Source organism: Aulostomus chinensis, chromosome 5 (genome assembly GCF_037954235.1).
Source record: "Aulostomus chinensis isolate RoL2024-O1b breed Wild chromosome 5, RoL_Achi_v1.0, whole genome shotgun sequence".
Classification (NCBI taxonomy): Eukaryota; Metazoa; Chordata; class Actinopteri; order Syngnathiformes; family Aulostomidae; genus Aulostomus; species Aulostomus chinensis.
In genome coordinates, this window is record NC_141324.1 from 1,911,349 (window position 1) to 1,938,181 (window position 26,833).

The 26,833-nt window shown below is 47.8% G+C and overlaps 1 protein-coding gene and 1 long non-coding RNA gene across 5 annotated transcripts; one reads left to right on the forward strand and one right to left on the reverse strand.

Moving 5' to 3' along the window:
• Window positions 1-8,301: 8,301 nt before the first annotated feature.
• On the forward strand, window positions 8,302-26,591 carry LOC147260862 (solute carrier family 2, facilitated glucose transporter member 1-like). Of its 4 annotated transcripts, XM_086205132.1 has the most exons (15): window positions 13,206-13,348; window positions 14,585-14,726; window positions 14,852-14,980; window positions 16,803-16,914; window positions 16,992-17,142; window positions 18,495-18,596; window positions 18,965-19,125; window positions 19,545-19,785; window positions 19,874-20,036; window positions 20,339-20,526; window positions 22,221-22,325; window positions 23,356-23,454; window positions 23,540-23,743; window positions 23,835-24,012; window positions 26,011-26,591. In XM_086205132.1, exons 2-15 carry the CDS (start codon window positions 14,681-14,683, stop codon window positions 26,088-26,090), a joined length of 1,959 nt encoding a protein of 652 aa, XP_086061258.1. In that variant the 5' UTR covers window positions 13,206-13,348; window positions 14,585-14,680; the 3' UTR covers window positions 26,091-26,591. The 4 variants fall into 4 exon arrangements, with proteins under 4 accessions (XP_086061256.1, XP_086061258.1, XP_086061254.1 ...); XM_086205130.1 differs by lacking the exons at window positions 13,206-13,348; window positions 26,011-26,591 and adding an exon at window positions 8,302-8,562 and having other exon boundaries at window positions 14,588-14,726; window positions 23,835-24,741; XM_086205128.1 differs by lacking the exon at window positions 26,011-26,591 and having other exon boundaries at window positions 23,835-24,741.
• LOC147260863 (uncharacterized) lies at window positions 11,936-13,206 on the reverse strand. The gene is made up of 3 exons (XR_015116201.1): window positions 13,004-13,206; window positions 12,576-12,880; window positions 11,936-12,480 (listed from the first exon to the last, which is right to left on the reverse strand). It is a non-coding gene; the product is annotated as an uncharacterized LOC147260863 (long non-coding RNA).
• Window positions 26,592-26,833: the final 242 nt, after the last annotated feature.

Sequence of the window (26,833 nt, forward strand, 5' to 3'; positions counted from 1 at the left end):
AAGTGCAGCTTCAAATGAGAAAGGTAGCAGTATCCATTCATGTGTTCATGCTGTCACTGTCAAGTGCAGCTGAACATGAGAGGTAAAAGGATCATTCATGTGTTCATGCTGTCACTGTCAAGTGCAGCTTCACATGAGAGGTAGCAGGATCATTCATGTGTTCATGCTGTTCACTGTCAAGTGCAGCTTCACATGAGAGGTAACAGGATCATTCATGTGTTCACGCTGTCACTGTCAAGTGCAGTTTCACATGTGAGAGGAAGCAGGATCATTCATGTGTTCACGCTGTCACTGTCAAGTGCGGCTTCACGTGTGAGAGGTAGCAGGTTCGATTCATGTGGTCATGCTGTCACTGTCAAGTGCAGCTTCACATGTGAGAGGTAGCAGGATTCATTCATGTGTTCACGCTGTCACTGTCAGGTGGAGCTTCACATGAGAGGTAGCAGGATTCATTCATGAGTTCATGCTGTCACTGTAAAGTGCAGATTCATAGGTGAGAGGTAGCTGGATCATTCATGTGTTCATGCTGTCACTGTCAAGTGCAGCTTCACATGAGAGGTAGCAGGATCATTCATGTTTTCATGCTGTCACCATCAGGTGGAGCTTCACATGAGAGGCAGGAGGATCATTCATGTGTTCATGCTGTCACTATCAAGTGCAGCTGAACATGAGAGGTAGCAGGATCCATTCATGTGTTCATGCTGTCACTGTCAAGTGCAGCGTCATATGTGAGAGGTAGCAGGATCCATTCATGTGTTCACGCTGTCACTGTCAAGTGCAGCTTCACATGAGAGATGGAGCAGGTTCATTCATGTGTTCATGCTGTCACTGTCAAGTGCAGCTTCACATGAGAGGTAGCAGGATCCATTCATGTGTACAAGCTGTCACTTTCAAGTGCAGCTTCACATGTGAGAGGTAGCAGGATCATTCATGTGTTCACGCTGTCATTGTCAAGTGCAGCTTCACATGTGAGAGGAAGCAGGTTCCATTCATGTGTTCACGCTGTCACTGTCAAGTGCAGCTTCACATGAGAGGTAGCAGGATCATTCATGTGTTCACGCTGTCACTGTCAAGTGCAGCTTCACATGAGAGGTAGCAGGATCCATTCATGTGTTCACGCTGTCACTGTCAAATGCAGCTTCACATGTGAGAGGTAGCAGGATCATTCATGTCGTCATGTTGTCACTGTCAAGTGCAGCTTCACATGTGAGAGGTAGCAGGATCCATTCATGTGTTCATGCTGTCACTGTCAAGTGCAGCTTCACATGAGAGGTAGCAGGATCATTCATGTGTTCATGCTTTTCACTGTCAAGTGCAGCTTCACATGAGAGGTAACAGGATCATTCATGTGTTCACGCTGTCACTGTCAAGTGCAGTTTCACATGTGAGAGGAAGCAGGATCATTCATGTGTTCACGCTGTCACTGTCAAGTGCGGCTTCACATGTGAGAGGCAGCAGGTTCGATTCATGTGGTCATGCTGTCACTGTCAAGTGCAGCTTCACATGTGAGAGGTAGCAGGATTCATTCATGTGTTCACGCTGTCACTGTCAGGTGGAGCTTCACATGAGAGGTAGCAGGATTCATTCATGAGTTCATGCTGTCACTGTAAAGTGCAGATTCATACGTGAGAGGTAGCTGGATCATTCATGTGTTCATGCTGTCACTGTCAAGTGCAGCTTCACATGAGAGGTAGCAGGATCATTCATGTTTTCATGCTGTCACCATCAGGTGGAGCTTCACATGAGAGGCAGGAGGATCATTCATGTGTTCATGCTGTCACTATCAAGTGCAGCTGAACATGAGAGGTAGCAGGATCCATTCATGTGTTCATGCTGTCACTGTCAAGTGCAGCGTCATATGTGAGAGGTAGCAGGATCCATTCATGTGTTCATGCTGTCACTGTCAAGTGCAGCTTCACATGTGAGAGGTAGCAGGATTCATTCATGTGTTCACGCTGGCACTGTCAGGTGGAGCTTCACATGAGAGGTAACAGGATCATTCATGTGTTCATGCTGTCACTGTCAAGTGCAGCTTCACATTAGAGAGGTAGCAGGATTCATTCATGTGTTCATGCTGTCACTGTAAAGTGCAGCTTCACACGTGAAAGGTAGCAGGATTCAGTCATGTGTTCACGCTGTCACTGTCAGGTGGAGCTTCACATGAGAGGTAGCAGGATGAATTCATGTGTTCATGCTGTCACTGTAAAGTGCAGCTTCACACATAAGAGGTAGCTGTATCATTCATGTGTTCATGCTGTCACTGTCAAGTGCAGCTTCACAAGAGAGAGGTAGCAGGATCATTCATGTGTTCATGCTGTCACTGTCAAGTGCAGCTTCAAATGAGAAAGGTAGCAGTATCCATTCATGTGTTCATGCTGTCACTGTCAAGTGCAGCTGAACATGAGAGGTAAAAGGATCATTCATGTGTTCATGCTGTCACTGTCAAGTGCAGCTTCACATGAGAGGTAGCAGGATCATTCATGTGTTCATGCTGTTCACTGTCAAGTGCAGCTTCACATGAGAGAGGTAAAAGTATCCATGCATGTGTTCATGCTGTCACAGTCAGGTGCAGCTTCACATGAGAGGTAGCAGGATCCATTCATGTTTTCATGCTGTCACTGTCAAGTGCAGCTTCACAATAGAGAGGTTGCAGGATCATTCATGTGTTCATGCTGTCACTGTCAAGTGCAGCTTCACATGAGAGGTAGCAGTATCATTCATGTGTTCATGCTGTCACTGTCAAGTGCAGCTTCACATGAGAGGTAGCAGGATCCATTCATGTGTTCACGCTGTCACTGTCAAGTGCAGGTTCACATGTGAAAGGTAGCAGGGTCATTCATGTGTTCACGCTGTCACTGTCAAGTGCAGCTGAACATGAGAGGTAGCAGGATTCATTCATGTGTTCATGCTGTAACTGTAAAGTGCAGCTTCACACGTGAGAGGTAGCTGGATCATTCATGTGTTCATGCTGTCACTGTCAAGTGCAGCTTCACATGATAGATATAGAAGGATCATTCATGTGTTCATGCTCTTACTGTCAAGTGCAGCTTTACATAAGAGGTAGCAGAATCATTCATGTGTTCATGCTGTCACTGTAAAGTGCAGCTTCACACGTGAGAGGTAGCAGGATTCAGTCATGTGTTCACGCTGTCACTGTCAGGTGGAGCTTCACATGAGAGGTAGCAAAATGAATTCATGTGTTCATGCTGTCACTGTAAAGTGCAGATTCACACGTAAGAGGTAGATGGATCATTCATGTGTTCATGCTGGCACTGTCAAGTGCAGCTTCACACGAGAGAGGAAGCAGGATCATTCATGTCTTCATGCTGTCACTGTCAAGTGCAGCTTCAAATGAGAAAGGTAGCAGGATCCATTCATGTGTTCAGGCTGTCACTGTCAAGTGCAGCTTCACATGAGAAAGGTAGCAGGATCCATTCATGTCTTCATGCTGTCACTGTCAAGTGTAGCTTCACATTCGAGAGGTAGCAGGATCATTCATGTGTTCATGCTGTCACTGTCAAGTGCAGCTGAACATGAGAGGTAACAGTATCCATTCATGTGTTCACGCTGTCACTGTCAAGTGCAGCTTCACATGAGAGGAAGCAGGATCATTCATGTGTTCATGCTGTCACTGTCAAGTGCAGCTTCACATGAGAGATGTAGCAGGATCCATTCATGTGTTCATGCTGTCACTGTCAAGTGCAGCTTCACATGAGAGGTAGCAGGATCAATAATGTGTTTATGCTGTCACCGTCAGGTGGAGCTTCACATTAGAGGCAGCAGGATCATTCATGTGTTCATGCTGTCACTATCAAGTGCAGCTGAACATGAGAGGAAGCATGATCATTCATGTGTTCATGCTGTTACTGTCAAGTGCAGCTTCACATGAGAAAGGTAGTAGGATCCATTCATGTGTTCACGCTGTCACTGTCAAGTGCAGCTTAACATGAGAGAGGTAGCAGGATCCATTCATGTGTTCATGCTGTCACTGTCAAGTGCAGCTTCACATTGGAGAGGTAGCAGGATTCATTCATGTGTCCACGCTGTCACTGTCAGGTGGAGCTTCACATGAGAGGTAGCAAAATGAATTCATGTGTTCATGCTGTCACTGTAAAGTGCAGATTCACACGTAAGAGGTAGATGGATCATTCAGGTGTTCATGCTGTCACTGTCAAGTGCAGCTTCACACGAGAGAGGAAGCAGGATCATTCATGTGTTCATGCTGTCACTGTCAAGTGCAGCTTCAAATGAGAAAGGTAGCAGGATCCATTCATGTTTTCATGGTGTCACTGTCAAGTGCAGTTTCACATTAGAGAGGTAGCAGGATCATTCATGTGTTCATGCTTTCACTGTCAAGTGCAGCTTCACATGAGAGGTAGCAGGATCATTCATTTTTTCATGCTTTCACTGTCAAGTGCAGCTTCACATGAGAGGCAGCAGGATCATTTATGTGTTCATGCTGTCACTTTCAGGTGGAGCTTCACATGAGAGGTAGCAGGATCCATTCATGTGTTCATGCTGTCAGTGTAAAATGCAGCTTCACATGAGAAAGGTAGCAGGATCCATTCATGTGTTCACGCTGTCACTGTCAAGTGCAGCTTCACATGAGAAAGGTAGCAGGATCCATTCATGTGTTCACGCTGTCACTGTCAAGTGCAGCTTCACATGTGAGAGTTAGCAGGATCCATTCATGTGGTCATGCTGTCACTGTCAAGTGCAGCTTCACATTAGAGAGGTAGCAGGATTCATTCATGTGTTCATGCTGTCACTGTCAGGTGGAGCTTCACATGAGAGGTAGCAGGATCAATTCATGTGTTCATGCTGTCACTGTAAAGTGCAGCTTCACACATGAGAGGTAGCTGGATCATTCATGTGTTCATGCTGTCACTGTCAAGTGCAGCTTCACATGAGACAGGTAGCAGGATCATTCATGTGTTCGTGCTGTCACTGTCAAGTGCAGCTGAACATGAGAGGTAGCAGGATCATTCATGTGTTCATGCTGTCACTTTCAGGTGCAGCTTCACATGTGAGAGGTAGCAGGATCAATTCATGTGTTCATGCTGTCACTTTCAGGTGGAGCTTCACATGAGAGGTAGCAGGATCCATTCATGTGTTCATGCTGTCAGTGTAAAATGCAGCTTCACATGAGAAAGGTAGCAGGATCCATTCATGTTTTCACGCTGTCACTGTCAAGTGCAGCTTCACATGAGAAAGGTAGCAGGATCCATTCATGTGTTCACGCTGTCACTGTCAAGTGCAGCTTCACATGAGAGAGGTAGCAGGATCATTCATGTGTTCATGCTGTCACCGTCAGGTGGAGCTTCACATGAGAGGCAGCAGGATCATTCATGTGTTCATGCTTTCACTATCAAGTGCAGCTTCACATGAGAGGTAGCAGGATCCATTCATGTGTTCATGCTGTCACTGTCAAGTGCAGCGTCATATGTGAGAGGTAGCAGGATCCATTCATGTGTTCACGCTGTTTCTGTCAAGTGCAGCTTCACATGTGAGAGGTAGCAGGATCCATTCATGTGGTCATGCTGTCACTGTCAAGTGCAGCTTCACATTAGAGAGGTAGCAGGATTCATTCATGTGTTCATGCTGTCACTGTCAAGTGCAGCGTCATGTGAGAGGTAGCAGGATCCATTCATGTGTTCACGCTGTCACTGTCAAGTGCAGCTTCACATGTGAGAGGTCGCAGGATCCATTCATGTGGTCATGCTGTCACTGTCAAGTGCAGCTTCACATTAGAGAGGTTGCAGGATTCATTCATGTGTTCATGCTGTCACTGTCAGGTGGAGCTTCACATGAGAGGTAGCAGGATCAATTCATGTGTTCATGCTTTCACTGTAAAGTGCAGCTTCACACGTGAGAGGTAGCTGGATCATTCATGTGTTCATGCTGTCACTGTCAAGTGCAGCTTCACGTGAGAGAGGTAGCAGAATCATTCATGTGTTCATGCTGTCACTGTCAAGTGCAGGTTCACATGAGCTTAGAAGTTTCTGAAGGGAGACTGGTGGTCATGAGAGAACTGAATGGATGGAGGGGGGGTAGAAGAACAGGGTGGCAGTAGGGGACACAGGAGTGGATCAGGAGTTTAATGATAGACGTGATGGTAGAATATTGTAGTCGATCTGTTTCGGATAGGAAGACTGGAAGTTCCTGTGTGGTCTGCACTCCGGAACAAAAGGTGGCGGTAATGCGCCAATAAGCTGAATGCCAACCGAAGAAGAATAATAGGAAGAAACCGGGACGTTTTCAAACAACAAGGAAGGAAGGAGAAGTCCGTGAACCCCCGGCCTCGGTCTTTGTCTCCTGAAGGCTGAGTGGCGCCGGTAGAACCTCAACATGTGCGCCGCGCAGCTGCTGCGGGTGTCGGTCCAGGAGCGGATCCTCGCCGCCGCTGAAGACTTCCTGCTGCAGCTGGGAGAAGGAGACTCAGCGGCTGGAGTCCCGGTGCTGAGAGCGCTGCTCACCGAGCGGCTGACGGCGGCCGCGGAGCAGATCGTGGCTCTGCTGGAGGAAACCGTGGCGGAGTACGAGCGGGAGAACCGCCGGCAGAGGTTGCTGCTCGATGCCGTGCTGAAGCCCCGAGTCAGGCTGGACAGAGCAGGTGAGTCCCCGCAGGGACCTGCTGGGCCCCTCATTCAGCCCAGGAAGTGGAGCTGCAGCAGGGCCGGTTCTAGACAGGCATTTATGAGGAGGCACACTGTGGCGACGGAGGTGGGAAAGGGTATGGTGGTGGTGATTGTGTTGGGGGGGGGGGGGGTTATGTGGTTCTCTGGATAACTGATTTTGTCATGTAATTTTTCAGACCTTTACCCTAAGACCGGTCCAACCTGGTCCCACTCGTCCCACCTGAAGGCTCAGCTTCTGCTGGTGTAACTCTTGGGGTCACTGAGGCCCACAAACCCCTGAAAAATTCAAAAAAGAAACTACAAAAACTTAAAACCCATTTCTCATCAGATGCCAACAACAAAATCTTGACATCTGCCTTCATTGGATGGCCTGTATCAAATACATTCAAACCAACAAGAACACTTGTCACTGTTGCCAATAGCAACAAAACTAAAAAGGGTCGGCCAGGTTATGAAAGAGATCAATAATCAAATCAATAAAATAGAACATCTATCCAGATCTTGACAACCAACAACAGAAATGATCTTAACTGGACGGTCCAATTCTGGGATAGATTTACCAAATAAAGTCAGAATCAAAAAAGAGCTCTCAATGTAGCTGATATTCACCAAACTGAAGGGTTGGCGTTGTGTTCAACCTCTTGCTTGTCTTCTTGTCCTGTTCTCAGCTTGTTGTTTGCACCTGAACAGCTCCACTCTCCTTTCTCACCAGTCCACTCCTCAACAACAGCCTCCTGTTAACAAACCTCCATATCCAAGTCATTTGTTCTGGACTTCTCATGGCCCAAGTTGACCAAAGTCCTCTTTCTTTGATGGAACGTGATGCGATGGTAGGGGGTTCAGATCTGTGACAAAGCAGAGAAGGAACTCTCCCAAGATGCTGAAGATGCATCAATGACAGGGCACGGAGGGAAAGAGAGGAGAGGAGGTGAACCTGTCCTCTCAGTGCTGCCTTTTCCAGTGGATTCTTCAGCTTCTGGAGTAAATCTGGTCCACATTCAGTTTGTGGCTCATCTGTTACTTTCTGAAGGGAGAGAGAGAGAGAAAGAGAAACGTCATTCTGAGTGCAACCCAACGCAGCAAAAAGCTGTGCTGGAACCTGACGGGCTACGTCCTGGCCTGGGCCTGTTAGGGTCCAAGCAGTGATTGATGTTGATGGAGGCAGTGGGGTTGGGAGGGTGTTTGTGTGTGTGTGTGTGTGTCTGTCTGTCTGTCTGTCTGTCTGTACTTGGCTCTTTTCCCAGATGTCTCCTGTTTTTGCTGGGTGGGCTGACATGTGTAGTACAGGTCTCAGTGATCCAGCACTCACTTGTGGTTCTAGTGACTTCACTCTCATTCTCCAGCAGGATCACATTGCAGAAATTAACAATCCGACAAGTGGATGTGATCATGAACGGACAAAAACATAGACAACGACACAACGTTGATCCAAGCATCTGAAGCCAGCGTTTCTATTCCCAGTTTGCTGACTGGTGGTCAGTAGCAGGACGTCTCTTTTCATTGGGTTGATTTCTGTTTCAGTCTGTTGCTCCGCTGTTTCAGAGTCAAATGAAGAGATTTCTGATGTTGCTGTTTGTGTCCTGCAGATGTGGAGCAGCTGCTGGTGATTAAAGAAGAGGTTCCCCCTGAGCTGCAGGACCCAGAGCCCCCCCACATTAAAGAGGAGTGGGAGGAGCTCTGGACCAGTTAGGAGGGAGCGCAGCTTCAAGGGCAGCAGGAGGCTGATATCACCACGTTCCCCTTCACTCTGGTCCCTGTGAAGAGTGAAGGGGACGAAGAGAAACCTCAGTTCCCACAGCTTCATCAGAGTCTAGCTGAGGAGATCTTGAAAGAAGAGTCTCTGAGCAGCAGCCCAGTTCATCATCTGAAAACAGAAGCTGATGGAGAAGAGAGTGGAGGACCAGAACCAGAACCCGCCAGCAAGGTAGATCCAGATCCACTTGTACAACCCCAGACTGAAGACCAGATGTCAGACTCTTCTGAAGCTGAGACTCAAGTCAGTGAGGATGAGCATCCTTGTAGGTGCTCAAAATGCAGTCAAGGTTTTAGTAACAGAAGGCGTTTGGATAAACACATGAGAACGCACACTGGGGAGAAACCATTCTCATGCTCAGATTGTGGCAGAAGATTTTCAGAGGAGAAACATCTGAACAGACACATTAGAACGCACACTGGAGAGGAACCATTCCCCTGCTCAGTTTGTGGCAAAATGTTCTCAGTTAAGAGACATCTGAAAAGACACATGAGAACACATACCGGAGAGAAACCATTCCCCTGCTCATTTTGTGGCACAAGATTGTCAGAAAAGACATATCCGAAAAACCACACGAGAACACACACTGGGGAGAAACCATTCCCCTGCTCAGTTTGTGGAAAAAGATGGTCAGACAGGGGAAATATGAAAAAACACATGAGAACACACTGGGGAGAAACCATTCCCCTGCTCAGTTTTTTTAGTTGCACTAAACGATTCTTGGTAAAGAGACAACTGAAAAGACACATAAAAAGGCACACTTGGGAGAAACCATTTGTCCAAACATGGCATTGAAGCCATGAAAAAGAGGGGGAAACACAGGTTGAAAGCCAAATAATTAATGTATTTGACTAAAAAAACACAGCGATAAATCAAAAATGGGCCCAGGTGCTTCCAACTAGGAGGAATGAACAGCTCCCCATCCTCCAGATACCTGCTGCAACACAAGAAACATCATGAAAGACAAGAGATTCCGCGTGACCTTTCAGTTAAACGTGTTGGGAGCTAATTTGCAGTATGCACCAAAACCTGGTTACATTTGGATGTTGCAAAAATACATCCCTGCAATTCTTCAAAACAATTAATAATACAAGAACACACATTAGGTTGTTTTGCACTGGACTGGTCCTTTAAGAGATTCACAGGATTTTGAACACCACTCTGGATTTTTCAGGAGGCCAGTGCAGCGAAGCTAAGACTTGGGGGTCTTGCTTCTTTGTTCCTGTCAATATGCATGCACCTGCATTGTGGAGCAGCTGCAGAGTCTTCAACCACTTGTTAGTACAGCCTGATAATAAAGAGTTACAATAGAGCAGTGACATCACTAGATAATGGGTCTCTAAGGGTTTGGGGCCAAGCACAGGAACTTCTGTGTTATCAGGGTTGAACAGTGAAAAGTTATAAGTCATCCAGGCCTTCGTGTCTGGAATGCATGCTTGTAGTTTAGACCAGTGTTTCCCAACCAGGGGTACGCGAGCACATTGCAGGGGGTACGTGAAAAAATTAAGTATTTATTTCCACGATAATAAAAAATATTCTTAGTCATTTCATAAGTCCGTCAATAAAATGGTACGTGTGCGACTTGTTTCCCTGGGGAGACAATAACCTGTGGCACAGCCATACCAAAATCACACAGCGGGAACCTGTTTACCTGCAGGCAAACATGGATAAATGGCTGAAACGTCCAGTTGCTGTGGATCCAGGAGGGGGAAAAGAGCCGCCGACAAACGCAAGAAAGATTCCAAACTTGAACCAAGGCAGTACAGTGAAAACTATATTTGATATGGATTCACTTGGACGTCTGCGGACCCACCGCAGCCTCAGTGCTACTTTTGCGGTGAAGTCCTGGCAAATAACTCCATGAATAATAACAATATCATGATAATATATTAGTATTAATAATGCAGTATTAATAATACAAACATTTACTATAATATTGTTTCTTATATTTATAATTTTTATTTCCTTGAAGGCAACATAATTTTATGTTTAATTTGAGTTAAATAAGAAGATAATGCCTGAATATTAAATGTTCAATTTAAGAAGATGAAATAAAATGACTTGCGTTGAATATTCAGTTGTGTTATGTTCTACTTTTGGAGAATCATGAACACGTATGAGTGAAGGGGTGCTCATGGTGTGACAAAAAGGCTCAAGGGGTACACAAGACAAAAAAGGTTGGGAACCACTGGTTTAGACAACTGCTGGCCTTCATCCAGCTTTATTGATAAATGTGACTGAGTACCATCTGTATGGAGTGTTTCCCAACAATGGGACCTAAAGGAAGCATATAGAAAGTGAAGAGTATCGGCCCCAGCACTGAACCTTGAGGAACACCGTGTTTAACTTTGGTTTCTATAGAAGATTTATCATTAACGTCTGCAAACTGAAGTCAACCTGATGAATACGAGTTAAACCAGTTTAATGTTGTTTGCTTAATGCCAGTGATGGGTGGATGAGGCGTCATGAAGCGTGTCGACACAATGACACACTGTGTTGATACTGTGTCACTGAATACTGACACCTGCTGGACTTTAAACTTCCCTGCAGGCTTGACAGACTGAACTGACACTGATTTGATGACCTGGTGTACACAATAATGTCATTCAAGTCTTTGCATTCATATTGGATCATTCCATGTCTTTAAACAATGTGAAGATGTATCTTAATGTGAAAATCTAAGTGAAAATGGTGGTAATGAGGACGCTTGTGGACTTTTACAAATTTTTATTTCAAAAAATAAGTTTTTCTAACGTTTTCAAATCAAGTCTGTTGCGTTTCTTGCAAGCGATTTCTCCTGCCGTGGAGAACACACGCTCACATGGCCCTGATGATGCCGGCGTGCACAGGAAGTCTTTGGCCAGCAGGAAGAGGCTGGGACAGGCAGTCTGCTGGCTCTTCCAGTGTACCAGAGGATCTTGTGTCCGTCCAATATCTGCTAGTATAGCTGTACTCGCTGAAGCTGCACTTCTTCCAAGTCTCCCCACTTCATCATCCAAGTGCTGCCACAGGTCATCTAAAAGAAAGAAAAAACAAAATTGGCTTTTTAGTACAATTTCCAAAAACAAGCACAGAATGACGAGCAACATGGCCGATGGGGTTGAGATAGCTGTGGTGAAGGTCCGGGCTGGGCCTCGTTGGTGCGCCCGATGACACGCGCGCACTCATACCGCAGTCTGGTTACAGCCTCGTCCACCTGGAGGAACCCAAGTGATTTGAATCTGGGGTCCAGAAGTGTTGCTAGGGGCAACACACTCATAGACTCCAGACTGGAAGCAGTGGCTGGGACTCCACGCTTCAGGTGCTCATGTAGGTGTGTGGCTGCCTGTGTGTGCAAGGGTGAAGCGTGACGCTCTCGTGCAAGATAGAGCACGTTCATCATCAGGATGACCTTTGACCCTGACACTCACCTCTCTTCAGACAGCTCCTCTGTAGCTTGATGGAAAGGAGCAAGCACTACAAGTGCTTCTCCTATGGTGGTGAACTCCTCAGCTGTCAGTGGAGTCAAATCTGTCTTTAGAGAGGCCAGAGGTTCCCACACTGGTTCCCTCTCATCATGCAGCCCTGACAGCTGTGTGTGCTGTTCCAGCGTGTTGGCACCTCACTGACGAGTTTCAGGGTTGGCCCTCCCATCTGTTGCTGCACCTGAGCCAGCGTCTCCTTGGCTGTAGTGCTTGATCTCAAGTGTGTGACAGTGTTCCTGGCTTTGTGTCTGATGATGGAAGTGTGGGTCTGATCACAGGATTTTCTGACTCCTAGATTCAGACGATGTGCAGTGCAGACTGAGTGGTGAATTTGGAGCTGTCTAGTGGATGCTGTCATGTCTGGTGCTGCGTCGGTCACTAGACACTTCACTTTGTTGGTGATGGCCCAGTCCTCCATCATGCCTCTTTGGACTGGGGCCAAACTGTCAGCAGGGTGACTTGGTGGAAAGTCTTGCACTCCCAACACATTCATTCTCACGAACGCAGTGACAGGTCAGAGCCAAGGGAGCCTCCATGTCCACAGATGTCCACATGGCAGCTGGACTTCCTTTTTCACTCCTTCCCGTTCCTCCTGGTACTTTTTGGCCACCGTTTGTTTGATGGTCTGAAAATGACACCCAGAGTAAATCAATACATTGAAATTCAAGATGAAATAAACTGGAGATATCAACTACTGCTTTAGATCATCTCCACACAAACCTTTCTGGTTGGCAAACATGAGGCTCAAGGACCTGAACCAGTTCCCTGAACCCTTCACTCTCAACAGTGCTGAGGGGCTGGCAGTCCTTCAGGATGAAATTCAGCAGAGCCTCATCCAGCATCTGCTTCCTGGAAGCTGGATGGTTAAACATGAAGTGGAGAATAAATCAATAATAGTTACTGATTCCGAATTAATGATCCACAAAGCAACTGTGAGAAAGTCAGAGGATGGCTGCATGCCTGAGTTTCTCCCAGGGAACTTCATTGGCCTCAGGAAGGAAGGAGGAACAAATGCCACATTTCTCCTGCAAACAAATAACGTGAACAGTGAACTAAGAGCTACCTTGAAATGAACTGGAATTGGAATGGAACAAGACAAGTCGAAAATCTGAGAGGAACTGGGTGAAACAAGGAGATGGAATAAACACCCTGTTGTCCGACAGGACATCAAAATGGTCCCACAGGGCAGAGAGCTGGCGTCCCCCTGGAGCTGCTCCACGATCCTCAGAGACGTCCACGAGGAAGAACTACATCGTTTCAGCAGTTGCGTCCTGTTGACGGATGCGCTTCCCTATGAGCACAGTTGGGTTGAGTCGACGCAGTTCACGCATCGGTCACGTGATTGTTGGAAAGCTGTAGGCGCACCGACGCGGAGATCGCTCTGTGAGTTCGGCGCGCACTCGGTGTTGCGTGACCCATCACCACAGGGCGGCCTGGTCTCGATGTGGCCTGTCCAAACTCCTGAGACAGAGCATCGTGGGATAAAGTCCTTGGTAAGTGCGTTGTCTTCTGTCTGTTTCGGGTTCATATCGGCGGTGGAGGTTCGTCGAGGGGCTTCAAGTTCCGGACATATCGACGGTACTCGTTCTTTGCCGACGTCACCTCGGCACTAGCATGGCTAAAGTTCCCTCAGTAACAAGGCACTGGAGCAGGAATGTGGGGTCCCGGTGACTGACAGTCAACAACCTTGGCGCTCTCCTCCATGTTCGAGCGTTGGCGCTTCGCGAAGGTTCAGCAGTAAATACCTGAATGACATGTGGCAACCTCACTGATGTCCGAGCCGTAAATACTGCAGTATATGAAGGTACATGTACTGCAGTGAGCTTGAACGAGCTTCGTCCTCGAGCCTCAGGAGTGTGACGAAAAATGTGCTCATTGTTTAAAAAAAGAGAGAGAGAAGAACCGGTTGGCGGGTAACCAGATACATGTGGGATAAGTTCTGGTCCTGAGAAGGGACGGAAGCGTGGAGGCCAGCTGGTTGTTGTCAGGAGGAGAGAACGTTCAGCTGGAGAAATGAACGCTAAACTAGACCCTGATCAACGGCAGAAAGCCAGCATTTACCACACTTTCATTGGTGAGCACGCGACTGGATGGTTCCTGTTGTCATGGACAACGTAAGAACAACTCCTGGGTGCCACCTGCACTCTCCGTCATTGATAGTGGCGTTGAGTCAAGGTGAACTGATGCAGAGGAGCGTTCACATGGTTTAACCTGTGATGCTGAATCACTGTGGTGTGTAAAATGACCACAATCGCTACTGCGTTAACATGTTCTTACCATTTTATGAGTCTTTGCTTGATGAAATGATAGTAAACAATTACTTTTGGCTCCTTGTCTGTTCTGGTGCCAACGCACAGACTCATGGAGAAGAGCAGAACTCCCCTGTGAACAGAGGAGTTCTGCTCCGTCCACACCAGCACAGGAGTTAGAGGCTCCAGTTCCTGCTACTCAGAGCAGGACTCCAACTCATAGTCGACCAGCTCTCCTATCAACCACTGTGGCCCTGATCTGTGCAATGATTGAAGCTCAGAACGTCAGACTCAAGGCTGTACGTGGTGAGGATGACAGTGTTGGATGGCGTTCGCCTCATTTTACAGGTGCACTGTGTGTACAGCATGTCATGTACCGTCATGAAATGGTTGGAACTGTTGGTTGCTGTGTAGCGTGGCTCCTGGCTGGAACCAAGTTTGACTTTGGCCTGTCTTCATGCGCGTGTCTGCTCTGTTCAGCAGGTGCTCTTCACATCTGATCACTGTGACTTGGTCGATCCAGAGAGAAAGCAACCGTCCCTCCCACCCTCCTGCTCCTGACCCTCCTTCCTCACCATGAATGAAGTCCATGTGGTCAGAGAGGGCTGGCTCCACAAACGAGGTAAAAAGTACGAGGTACAAACGCTGCTCGCTCAGTCCAGCAGAGGGAGACTGGTGAGCTCAGTGTGGTCCTGTTTACCGCACCAAGTTTCATGAGACATCTCTCTGCTCATTTGTCTTCCTCAGGTGAGTACATCAAGACGTGGCGGCGGAGGTACTTTATCCTCAAGAGTGACGGCTCCTTCATCGGTTACAAGGAGAAGCCGGAACTGAGCGATCGGACTTGGCCACCTCTCAACAACTTCTCCCTGGCAGGTCAGTTGTTTAGATGTTGAACATTTTGGTTCTCATTGTGCCTCCAGTTAGTTGGATGTTTTTACTTCAGTTTAGATGGAATCCAATCTAGGGGTGGAACGGAAGACCCAAACCTGGGCAGCCGAGGTGCAACGAAACTTGAATGCTCCTCTGTCCTTCTTTTATTCAGCAGTGGTTCAGACGACTGGCCTGTCCTCAGTGATAAACTGCAAGGCTGGTGGAGAACATTTAGTCTCCTTTTCAAACAAAGAGAGAGTTGGGATTTTCTGTCAGATAAGTGGGAACTTTGAAACTGTTTCTGGAGACAGACGAAAATACCAGGGGATACGACCACGACGGTAAGAGGAGCTCTGAGAGAGAGCTGACGGTCCACAGACAGGCTGTGCCCTGAATGAACCCCTGGTGCTGTTGACCACCCAACAACATGCTGATACGATGCTGTCATCAAGTAAAACCAGCAGGCCAGTGTGGAGCTTTTCTTGGGATCGAGGTCCTTCAAGAGTGCGTCAGATCATCAGTTTAGGAGTGAGACAGACCGTTGAAGGGGAGGCGCAATTTGTTTTGATCAGTTGCTCGATATTTTTCCAGGGGAGACGTCAACAATTGTTCCCACTATTCAGTGAGTTCTGCTTTCATGTCAATCTGCTCCCAGCAGCGGCGCAGGTGTCTAAGACCTCAAGATAAGTAAAACCCTCACTCGGACAAAAACCTGGGTATTTTCTCATGTCGCTGGTCAGCAGCAACTTGCTGTGATTCCAAGTCACGGGTCTTTGGTAGCGTCTGTTGCTGCTGCAGTTGTCTGGTTCAAGCTGCCATTTGTTGTTGTGCAGCGCTCATATGTGTCCAGAGGGGGGGTTGGTCTTGCAGCATTTGTCCTGCCCCTCCTCCACTGTGATTGGACAACACAAACTCTCTGAAATGTAAGGCGAGAGACCTCTCCAGAAACACAGAAAACCAAAATGAAAAAGTGGAACCCAGCTGTCACCACCTTGTGTGGGACAGCGCTGATGCAGGTAAAACACCTCTGCCGAGTCCATGCATCCACACAGGAATTATTCCTGGGTCGTTACACACGTAGGGTTTCCCAGTTTAAAAAACTGTTGGAATTCAACGTCACGAACGCCATGAAACTCTCATCCATTAAAAAATCCCAGTGGATTTGATGCCTGTAGATATTGAGAGTTGAGTCAAGGGAACCTTGTAAAGCTGCGTGAGGTCTGCCACTGCTGAACAACTCCACACCCACAGCCACTCAGGCCGTCCCAGCCTGCTGACACACAAATCAGACTTGGCTCCTTTTTGACCCCAACTGGTCCCCCAACCTGTGGCTCATCTGCAGGGAGGAGAGCTTTGCCTTGCCGGGGTGCCAGTCAGCACTCTGTCACGTCCCACTGAGTCGATTTGAGCAACAGCTCATGAGCCACTCAGCCAGTCACAACCTGTTGGTGATCCCAGCAGGTTTGGTGTCCAGCTGCTGCAGTGCTGACCACAATGGTGACTGGCAGGCATAAATCAGCTGATTCTGTTCCACCTGCTTCAAACCATGCTGGAGGATGTCCAGTCCTGGTGCACCTTCATTGGTGGAGGCTTGGCGGTGTGGATGAACAAACGGCGTCAGAGGAAGCCCTGTGTTTGGAAGGTTCCTCTAAAACAGCAGCACTGCACTGGCCTGGCACACTGGTTGATGGTGATGGAAGCCCAGCAGGTGGTCCTGGGCAGAGGCTGTGGTGCTGACGCAGGAGTCGCTAACCCGTCTGGACATCAGACGTTTGTGTCATTCATGCATCAATCATTCATGTCGCTTGGGTTTTCTCCCGCCCAGAATGCCAGCTCATGAAGACTGAAAAACCCCGACCCAACACGTTTGTCATCCGTTGCCTGCAGTGGACCACTGTCATTGAATGCACCTTTCACGTGGACAGCAATGACGAGAGGTAAGAAGGACTGAAGAATGTGGTAATAATGAAACTCGGTTCATTTGTTTGAGGCCGGCATGTTCACGTGCTCCTAGAGAGGAATGGATGCGAGCAATCCAGGCTGTGGCCAACGGTCTGAAGATGCGAGAACAGGAGGAAGAGGAGCCGATGAATGTGTTCGGCTCCCCCAGCCAGAGCAGCCTGGAGGATGCGGAGGCGGCCACGTCCAAGAGCCGCAACAAAGTGGTAAGAAGATCTGTGGTCGTGGACGATGGAGGTGGAGGGAGCTGACCCAAACATCAGCTAGAAGGGTCTTTGTTTTCCTTGGACCAGTTTGTTTCCTGTTCATGGTGGTTCTTTAATGTTAGCTTCCTTCAGGGCTGTCATTGTGTGTCTGGTGATTGTGATCATCTGGCTTTGCTAAGATGAGGGGCCTGGAGGCTGTAAATGTGGGGGATCTGGATGAATTAGCATTGCTTCCTCTGCAGAGTTGTGTGCTGAAGAGGTTCATGTCAAAGCCCAGCAACGTATCTCTGCAGAGCCAACGTTCTTTTGATTCAGTCGATAGATTTGAAAATAGAAACTTGACGGCAGGTAAGTCAATACCTCATCCAGAGGTGTGGCAACCAAACCAGGAAGTATTCCAGAGTGATTTATGTGTTATCTTCCAGGGGTGAAAAGTCCAAATCCTGCTGAAGTCATTTTGACTTGAGTTACCCAACACCTGCATGAAAATATAGAAAACCCTCACGGGTTCTCTCCGGTGCTCCGGCTTCCTCCACAGTCCAAAGACATCAAGAGGGACCAGGTTAATACAGACTCTAAATTGACCGTAGGCGTGGCTGGGAGAGCCAATGGTTGTCTGTCTCTATGTGTTGGCCCTGCCATGGACTGGTGACCTGTCCAGGGGGAAGGCTGCTGGGATAGGCAGTGGGTCCCAGGGACTGGGGCACCGTACATGTGTGTATGTGGACATACTTACAGACATGCACATGTGTGTGCGTGTTCATGCGATAAATGTGAATGAACACGCTGTCGTTCAGCATTCAGCAAAATGTGATGATGTAACCTGAGTAAAATGAAATGATGCATTCCCAGTATGACCAGTCCCCCATCATCAGTGGCCTGACTGGACTGGTCACCAGTGCAAACTCTTTATTTCCTGTGAGCATGAAGCTTGATGAGCATCAGACGTCCCCTTGAGGACGGTGACGCTTCCTCTGAGACTCAGACGAGCGTCATGAGAGCGGTGGTGGCTTCTTCATTGCGCCGTCATGTAAATGACAGGGAACTCTTCCTCAGTCAGGGAAGCTTGGTGTCTATATCAGCTTTTTATCAAATATATTGTTTGAATTGTGTGATTATTTTATGAAATAAAGGATACAGAATTTACATATTTATGTTATATTTCTTTATTTTTGGTTGATGCAGTTGCTCAGACATGAATGAATGAATCACTAAAAGAGCTTGTTAGTTGTCCGTACACAGGAAAGTTATGTCTATCAACCACTGACCTTCATGGTGTCCATCATTAAAAATCCCTTTACGAGCCCAGACTTTGTGTTAACTTTGTCTGTTTCCTCTTTCTCCCTCTCCAGGAAAAACAGGTCACAGGTTACCTGCTGTTCTCTCTGGCCACCGCCGTCATCGGCTCTCTGCAGTTTGGTTACAACACTGGAGTCATCAACGCTCCAGAGCAGGTAGGGGACTGCGTTCCTGGTGTGAGCTGCTCTCAGTCTTAACATGTCAAAGAAATCCCAAGAACCCCTAAGAAATGAGAGCAGAGGAAGAGATCTGATCAGGCTCCTCCACGGAGGCTCCTCCACGGAGGCCCCTCCACGGAAGCTCCTCCACGGAGGCTCCTCCACGGAGGCTCCTCCACGTGATGTTCCATACCTTCACATCAATAACACCCAAACAATTCTGCTGTATTTACATATTCATTACGAATGAAGCATTTCTGTGTCTAAAAACGGACAAATAAAACAGAGGTCAAACCTGGTTGACACATTTGTTTGTTCATTTGCTTGTTTGTTCATTTGGATTGCAACTCTCTCTCCAACTCCAGAAACTCAGATCCTTCTTCAATGATACTTGGTTGGAGCGCTACGGCGAGGCCATCAGCCCAGGGGTCTGCACCATCGTCTGGAGCATCACTGTTTCCATCTTTAGTGTTGGCGGCATGGTGGGCTCTTTCAGCGTGGGCTTCATGGCAAACCGATTTGGCAGGTGGGGAAGGAAACTTGTTAATTTGTTCGATCATTTACACACAAAAAACAAATAATATTTTCAAGTGAGGTTTAAAAGTATCTGTATAACAGTATTACTACACCGGTGTGCTTCAGTCGTAGCGCCACCACTCTAGATGGAGTTTAGATTTTCACAAGATGCCTCCAAAGTTCCCCACAGTTGTTACTTCTTTGTTTGAGCCAGCACCACACCACTCTTCCTGTTCCATCTGGTGATGAGATGATGATGGTGATGATTAGGGTTCAGATTTCCAGAACGTCAGACTAGGATTACACCATCCTTCCTCCTTCACTTGCTTTCTGTGGTATGCATCAGTTTAGAGATTGTAAGATTTCATCTGACATTCCTCTGGGCTATGATTGTTCCTGGTCTGGTTCTGGGCTGGTCCTGCATTCCAGGCGTCGCTCCATGTCTCTGGTCAACTGTCTGGCCGTGATTGGTGGCCTCCTCATGGGTTTCTCCACCATCTGTTCGTCCTATGAGATGGTGATTGCCGGTCGCCTCGTCATTGGCCTGTTCTGTGGTTTCTTTACCGGCTTGACTCCCATGTATGTGGGCGAGGTGTCACCCACGCCCCTCAGAGGGGCCTTTGGAACCCTGCACCAGCTTGGGGTGGTGGTGGGCATCCTGATAGCTCAGGTGAGAACTTCGCACTCCTAATATGGCATAGATTAGATTAGTTTTACAAGAATTTATAGATAGTGTTTAACCCTATCTTACTGTGTAGATCTGTGGTCTGGAGGCTCTCCTGGGCTCTCAGCAGCTGTGGCCCCTGCTGTTGGCCCTCACAATAGCCCCCGCTGTGCTGCAGTGTATCCTGCTGCCCTTCTGCCCTGAGAGCCCCCGCTTCCTGCTTATCAACCTCAACCAGGAGGAGCAGGCACGTAAAGGTACACACCAGGACTACAGTGCTAGTCATTGCTGCAACTACTGAGTTGGACTATAGTTTTACTGCTGCTTCTAGCACAAATACTACCAAAGATACTCCTGCAACTAGTGACAATACCACTGCTTTTATTGATGATGGTACTGCCTCCAGTGGGTTGGAGCTGTATCTTGTATTGATACTGTGACAAGATGTCAGCAAACGAGGGTCTGAGACCTTCCCTAGTATCAAGAATCTGTCCATGTGTTAAAGGTTCTAGTGGGCTGCACCAGATTTACAGAGTGTTTGTGTGAATGGTTTTTAAAGTGTTGGTGCGTCTCTGCGGTTCGGATGATGTCAGTAAAGACCTGCAGGAGATGAAGGAGGAAAGTGCCAAGATGGCCCTGGAGAAGAAGGTGACCATTCCGGAACTGTTCCGCTCAGCAGCATATCGCCAGCCCCTCCTCATCGCCGTCATGCTGCAGTTGTCTCAGCAGCTGGCAGGCATCAATGCTGTGAGTGTCTCCCTCTCTTTCAAGTCAAGTCAGGTTTATTTGTACGGTGCCAAACCCCAACCAAAGTTCTGTCCTGACTCTTCTACTCCAAGTAGAGCAGGTCCAGCACCTCCCTCCTTCAATGAACCTCCACCCAACAATTTTCCATCAGGCAGGAAGGTGGAGCAGATCCAGGATCAGTGGGGACTGAGAGAGAGCAGGAGAGCAGGACAGAGACAAAGACAGAGAATGGAGGAAAACAGAGAGACAGAAGGAAAGAGAGGGACAGAGATAAAGAGGGAGAGAAAGGAGGAGAGACTGATGGACAGAGACAAAGACAGAGAATGGAGGAAGACAGAGAGACTGAAGGAAAGACAGGGACAGAGATAAAGAGAGAGAGAAAGGAGGAGAGACTGATGGATAGAGACAAAGACAGAGAATGGAGGAAGACAGAGAGACAGAAGGAGAGAGAGGGAAAGAGAGAAAGAGAGGAGGAGAGACTGATGGACAGACGGGGACGTGAGCAGGTGGAGCTACAGGTGGCAGCTGGAGCCTCTTCAGGTCTGCAGCCTCCTCCAGCAGCACCAGGATCTGGGATGAGGGGAGAAGAAGAGGAGTTAGTAACACGTCTGAGGACAGGAGGAGGAGAGAGAAGCCCAGTGCATCATGGGAGATCCCAGCAGTCTGAACCTATAGCAGCAGGTCTAAGGGCCAGCCTAAGCAGTCCTGACTATAAGCCTGATCAACAAGGAGGTCTTAAGTCTGCTCTTAAACCTAGAGAGGGGGTCTTGGTCCTGGACTGGAACTGGGAGACGGTTCCACAGGAGGGGAGCCTGATAGCTGAAGGCTCTGGCTCCATTCTACTGTTAGAACTCTAGGAACCAGCAGGAACCCTGCATCCTGGGAGTGAAGGGTTCTAGCTGGATCATAGGGGACTAGGAGCTCTGTCAGGGATGAAGGAGCCTGGTTGTTGAGGACTTTTATAGTAGAAGAAGAATTTTAAATTCTGTTCTGAATTTGACAGGGAGCCATGCAGAGAAGCCAGTCCAGGAGAGACCTGGTCTCTGCTACCAGTTCTTTCACACACATACACACACACACACACACACACACACACACACACACACACACACACACACACACACTTATAGAACTCAATGTTACCAAATTGTTGAAGCGTGAGACTGAATTTATTTATTACCTCAAACCAGAACCAGAGGAAGGTCAGTCCCAGGTACCAGCTGCAGTAACTGGTTCTAGTGGGTTTGATGTGTTGGTAGCATATTTTACTGTTATTGCCTCACCACCCTGGTCCACACCACAGACCGAGTACAAGAGTGCAGCTTCCACTGCAGTTTAGTTGGACAATCAAGGCCAGTTCAGAGCCCCTGAACTCTTGGTTGGGTGATCGGTTCTTCCTTCAGTATTTAAGGATTTAATTAACCTGTCAAACTGTTTGCTAACTGCTTTACATGTGCTTTGAGTTGCAGGAAATCAATCGTTATTTAACCTTTAAGTTGTCAGTAAACAATCAATCACCCATGGGTGTAGGCCTAGTTGATGTTACCCAGAGTGGCCAGCAAGGTGGAGGGGAGGAGGGAGGAACAACCAGCTCTGTGTTGGTAAATGATATGAAGGGTGTTAAAATACAGTTAGCATGTCACTGAATCGGTAACGTTTTGGTGTCCTCTCTCCCTCTGCATTGTGTTCCTCAGGTGTTCTACTACTCCACCGGGATCTTTGAAAGTGCTGGTGTGAAGCAACCCATCTACGCCACCATTGGCGCTGGCATCGTCAACACCATCTTCACTGTTGTTTCTGTGAGTTAAAGTGCAGTTGGTTTGAGACACAGGATACATGAACCAAGGAAGAACCCATTTATTGGCAATGGTACGTCCATTGGAACACTAGTTGGCACTGTGCCCCCTTACAGATCAAGTGGGTTGATTCCCAACCACATTATCAAGGTCTGACCTTGAACTTATGATTTCGGTTGACTAACGCCTGAAGCACACCATAAATCAGCGTCAGTTTGGGGGGGGGGGGGACCTGACCTGGTGTGTCTGAAGCTGAGTGTGATGACATGTCCAACAATTCATAAAAGATTCAGATTCAGAAAACTATCTTTATCCCTGTGGAGGGCAATCGTGGTAGCAGAGAGCGGTACAGTGGGTTCCACAACAACATACAATCGGTGACGAAGTGCAGTGGAACGATCTATACGTCCCAGAGTTAGCAACAGTTACCTTGTAAAGGGCATGACAGAAGTAGTAGTGCACAATAGATAAGTAGTATATTTACATTATTGTACTAAGTATTTTGCAAATATTGTGGTCTGTACAGGATGAATCGTAGCATGAATAGAGTATAAATACAGCTGCAGCACATACAGGAAGTACAGGCATACACTCGGTGTAGGACAAGTGGCCAGTGGCGGTCTTGTGGGTGGTACCAGGGGTCAGAGTGCAGGGAGGTCAGAGTTCAGGAGGAGGACAGCCTGGGGGACAAAGGGGGATCTCCTCCTCTGGGTCATGCAGACACCGGAGTCTGGGACCAGATGGCAGCCTCTCGAATGCCGGGAAGAGAGCATGGGAGGGGTCCTTCAGGATCTGGGCAGCCATGCTGTGGACCTGCTGCTCACACACAGCTGTCAGGGAGCGAATGGGAAGTCCAGTAATCTTGGAACTCACCTTGACAATGCTATGTAGGCAGTTCCTCTCCTGCAGGTTGATGGAGTGGAACCAGCAGACCACTGAGAACCATAAGACTAATTCAATAAATGTGAAGGAGCAGGTCAGAAGGATCTTGCTGCTGACAGAGAAATCAGTCCTCCTTGTCTTGGTCCAATAGCTCTTCCTGGTGGAGAAGGCGGGACGAAGGACTCTGCACCTCCTGGGTCTTGGGGGAATGGCAGTCAGTGCTCTGCTAATGACTGTGGCACTCTTGCTGGTGAGTTGAGCACTCATGCACACAGATGCAGAACACAATTCAGTGGCAATGTCTCATGTCTCTGTCTTTCCATCCATGTGAGCAGAAGAGCAACCCTGCCATGAGCTACGTGGCCATCTTGGCTGTCATGCTCTTCGTTGCCATGTTTGAACTGGGCCCTGGGCCAATCCCATGGTTCATTGTTGCTGAGCTCTTCTCCCAGGGACCTCGCCCAGCAGCTATGGCTGTGGCTGGCTGCTGCAATTGGACATCTAACTTCCTGGTTGGAATGAGCTTCCCCAAATTAGTGGTGAGGTTCTTGGGTTAACCCTAACCCTCTTGCTGGTTTTCCTCTCTGTCTTGCTTCTAACATTTTAATGGGTGTCTCTCTCTGTCCTCAGGAGCTATTAGAGCATTGGGTCTTCCTCATCTTCACTGGCTTTCTCATCTTCTTCTTCATCTTCACCTTCCTAAAAGTCCCAGAGACCAAGGGAAAGACGTTTGACGAGATCGCCCGCAGCTTCGGCCCGCCTCCCGCCTCCTCATCGGTTGAGGACCCCCCTGCCCCTGCCAGTTTTGGTAGGACACTTTCCACCTCACCGGTGAAAGAGAAGGTACCACTGGTTGTAGCCCCAGTGGCAGCGCCACCCCCCACAGCTGAAACCACACCCCTTGAAGATAAATCAACCCCACCTGTGCAGGAGAGTGTGTAGAGTAGCCGGACATAAAGATTGAACAGATATGAGGTTATAAATGATGGAAAAACACAATCACTATGAAACAGTAGAAGTATGATTTGATCAGACACCAACATGGCCGCCGCTGCCACTGCAGGATTAGTTTATAGGCTTTGACTGTGAAAAGGTTGTTGAATTTTCTGCCACATTTCCTTCTTTTAAATCCTCCTGTCGTTGAAGTGTGCAGTTGCTGTACGATAGTGAAATCTACATCCCTTAGAATTCAGCTCCGCGCTCCAGAGAGGGTTTCAGGTGTGGTACCAGGCACTTGTCCATGTCAACAGGCTTCGCCAAGATGAGTCGTTAGCGATGGCAGAGCGAAGGAACGTTTCATCTGCCTTGATTCTCATCAAGCACATCTTAAATTCATGCAGTCCCTTGTTTGTTGCAGTGGATATTTCAGTGCAGTATTTCTGCGTACTAGTAGTGTTACATTTCATTGTGATGTGTTCATTTTGTACTTTACTGTGCTCAGAAGTGTTTTCACTAGATTTTTTTCTTTGACCTCAGCTGTTGTGCATGAACTCCCACACTGGAAAACGAACGCCATAATAGTGAATTACTGCCTGAGAAAAACCTGCCTCAAACATGGCGGTGGTGGTGGTGGTGGGGGTATTAGGGGTCTGTGGCACCTTCATTTTGAGGATCTAAGCTGAAACCTTTTATGGGGGGGGGGGCACACCCCTGGTACAGTGGCTTTTCTGCTTTTGTGAGCCAATATTTCTGGAACGGTAGCTGCTTGGTAAAAACATGCTACTAGAGGAGAAAAGGTTCTAGCTTTCTTAAATCGGGTGACATGCAATGAACTGTAAGCCTTCCTTTCTTAAAGAGTAAACTACGAATATTTATTCCAATAGAAATGATAATAGATTCATATCAATTTAGAATTATTCTTATTCTGTTCAGTTGTGATACGTTTGTAGTTCAGTCCTCTATGACTGCTGCACTACTACTTCACCTCACAGCAAGTGCAGCCCCTCCGTCATAAAGACACGACTCCAAACAGATCTGCAACTGGAAGTAAATGCACGTTGGAATCGTTGCTCTGCTTCTTGTCTGGTTCACAATCGTGACTAGAAAGTCTGAGCACACCAGGCGGCTGTTTCAGTGGAGGGAAACCCACTCCAAGGAAAAATCACATGCAATCCAAGTAGAAACTAAATGAGCTCTGAGTGACACAGGAAGTCAAAGTTTAGATGTAACCAGTGAGATGCTATTTTGGCCCTGGTCCAATGCCTGGTCTGGGGCCCCAGGTTTAAAATAGAAAGAGGCCAATTTGATAACCAAGCAGTAATGAGCTCGTCAACAGTTGTTAAGGTAACTGTGCATGATGAACGCAGAGACCTCGGGTTCACTTGGTTTTATCGCCATCCAGGCTTGCGTAGACAGATCGTGCAGCAGCAGCCATCTTGTTCCAAGTGAACGTGACCCATAGTCCAAAGCCATCGAGGGCTGAGCTCCAGATGGTGTGAACAGAAAGAGGACTGAAGGGGACCAGAGAGAGAACAGTGCCCTCCTCCAGCTAACTGATAAATGTGAACTGGAGAAGAGCTGAATTTCCTTTGGTCCACTTTGAGAGGAATGAGTTGAGGTCTTCTATCAAGGACAGTGTGTGTCCACTCTGTAAATCTGCTCTGCTGCCCCCCAGCTCACCCCACTCTTCAGACCACAAGTCACGTCAGAGATGGACACGCGGTACTTCGATGATGAGTTCACGGCGCAGACCATCACTGTCACTCCTCCAGACAAGTGGGAATGCCCTGACCCACCTGGTCCACCTGTCCTGGGTCATGGGCCGGGACGTACCAACTGACCTATCTGCTGTTTGTTGCTCTTCCAGATGACGGTCTTGACTGCGAGGACCCAGGACAACAAGCAAATTTCCCCCAGTCCTCCTACTGTGCTAGCATCAGAGAGTGAGGTCGTGGCTGCCACACAGACAGACACGAGGCAGGTCCAGCTCCTGGACCAGAAGAACTGTCCTCTAACAAGGTTTTCATCCTGGCGGGATGATCAGTGCCTCGGCTGCTGGCCAGGGTCCACACTACAGCCAGCGCGGCGTGGCCGGGCTGTAGTGTGGACCCTGGACTGGCGTACCTCACACGCTCATCAGCACAACTCCACAACACAAGCAGGACCGATGTCAGACCACAACTGCTGCTGCTTCTCCACACTGGAAAAGTGCCAGTAATTCTCTCCCTTCTAAGGTTTCATGAAAGCCGTACGGCTCCTTGATGATGCTGTGATTGACAGGTTCACATATGAGGTAGGAAGAAGTACAGCAGTTTACTGGCTGCAGGTTGTGTGTGTGGATTTGTTTGTTCTTTCTCCTGTTTGTTTGTTTGGGAGTGCATGGTCATCTTACCCAGAGTGACTGCACTGGAAAAAAAAGTCTGTTCAATTTACATGAAAAAAATATGTACATCGGTTGCACACATTAAAATGATGTTTACCAAAAAATATTTATTTGTGTTGTCGACTCAATCCTTATTTGTTCAAATAACACAACTTTTTCATGTAGATTATAAGTTTTTCTCTTATGTGATGTGTACAAAAGTAACCCATGTTAAACCAACATGACCATGTTGAAGCAATTTGAGTTTTTCACATCAAGTATTTGCAGCATTTTGCGATCTCAGCTTAATTTTTTCAGTAGGTCTCAC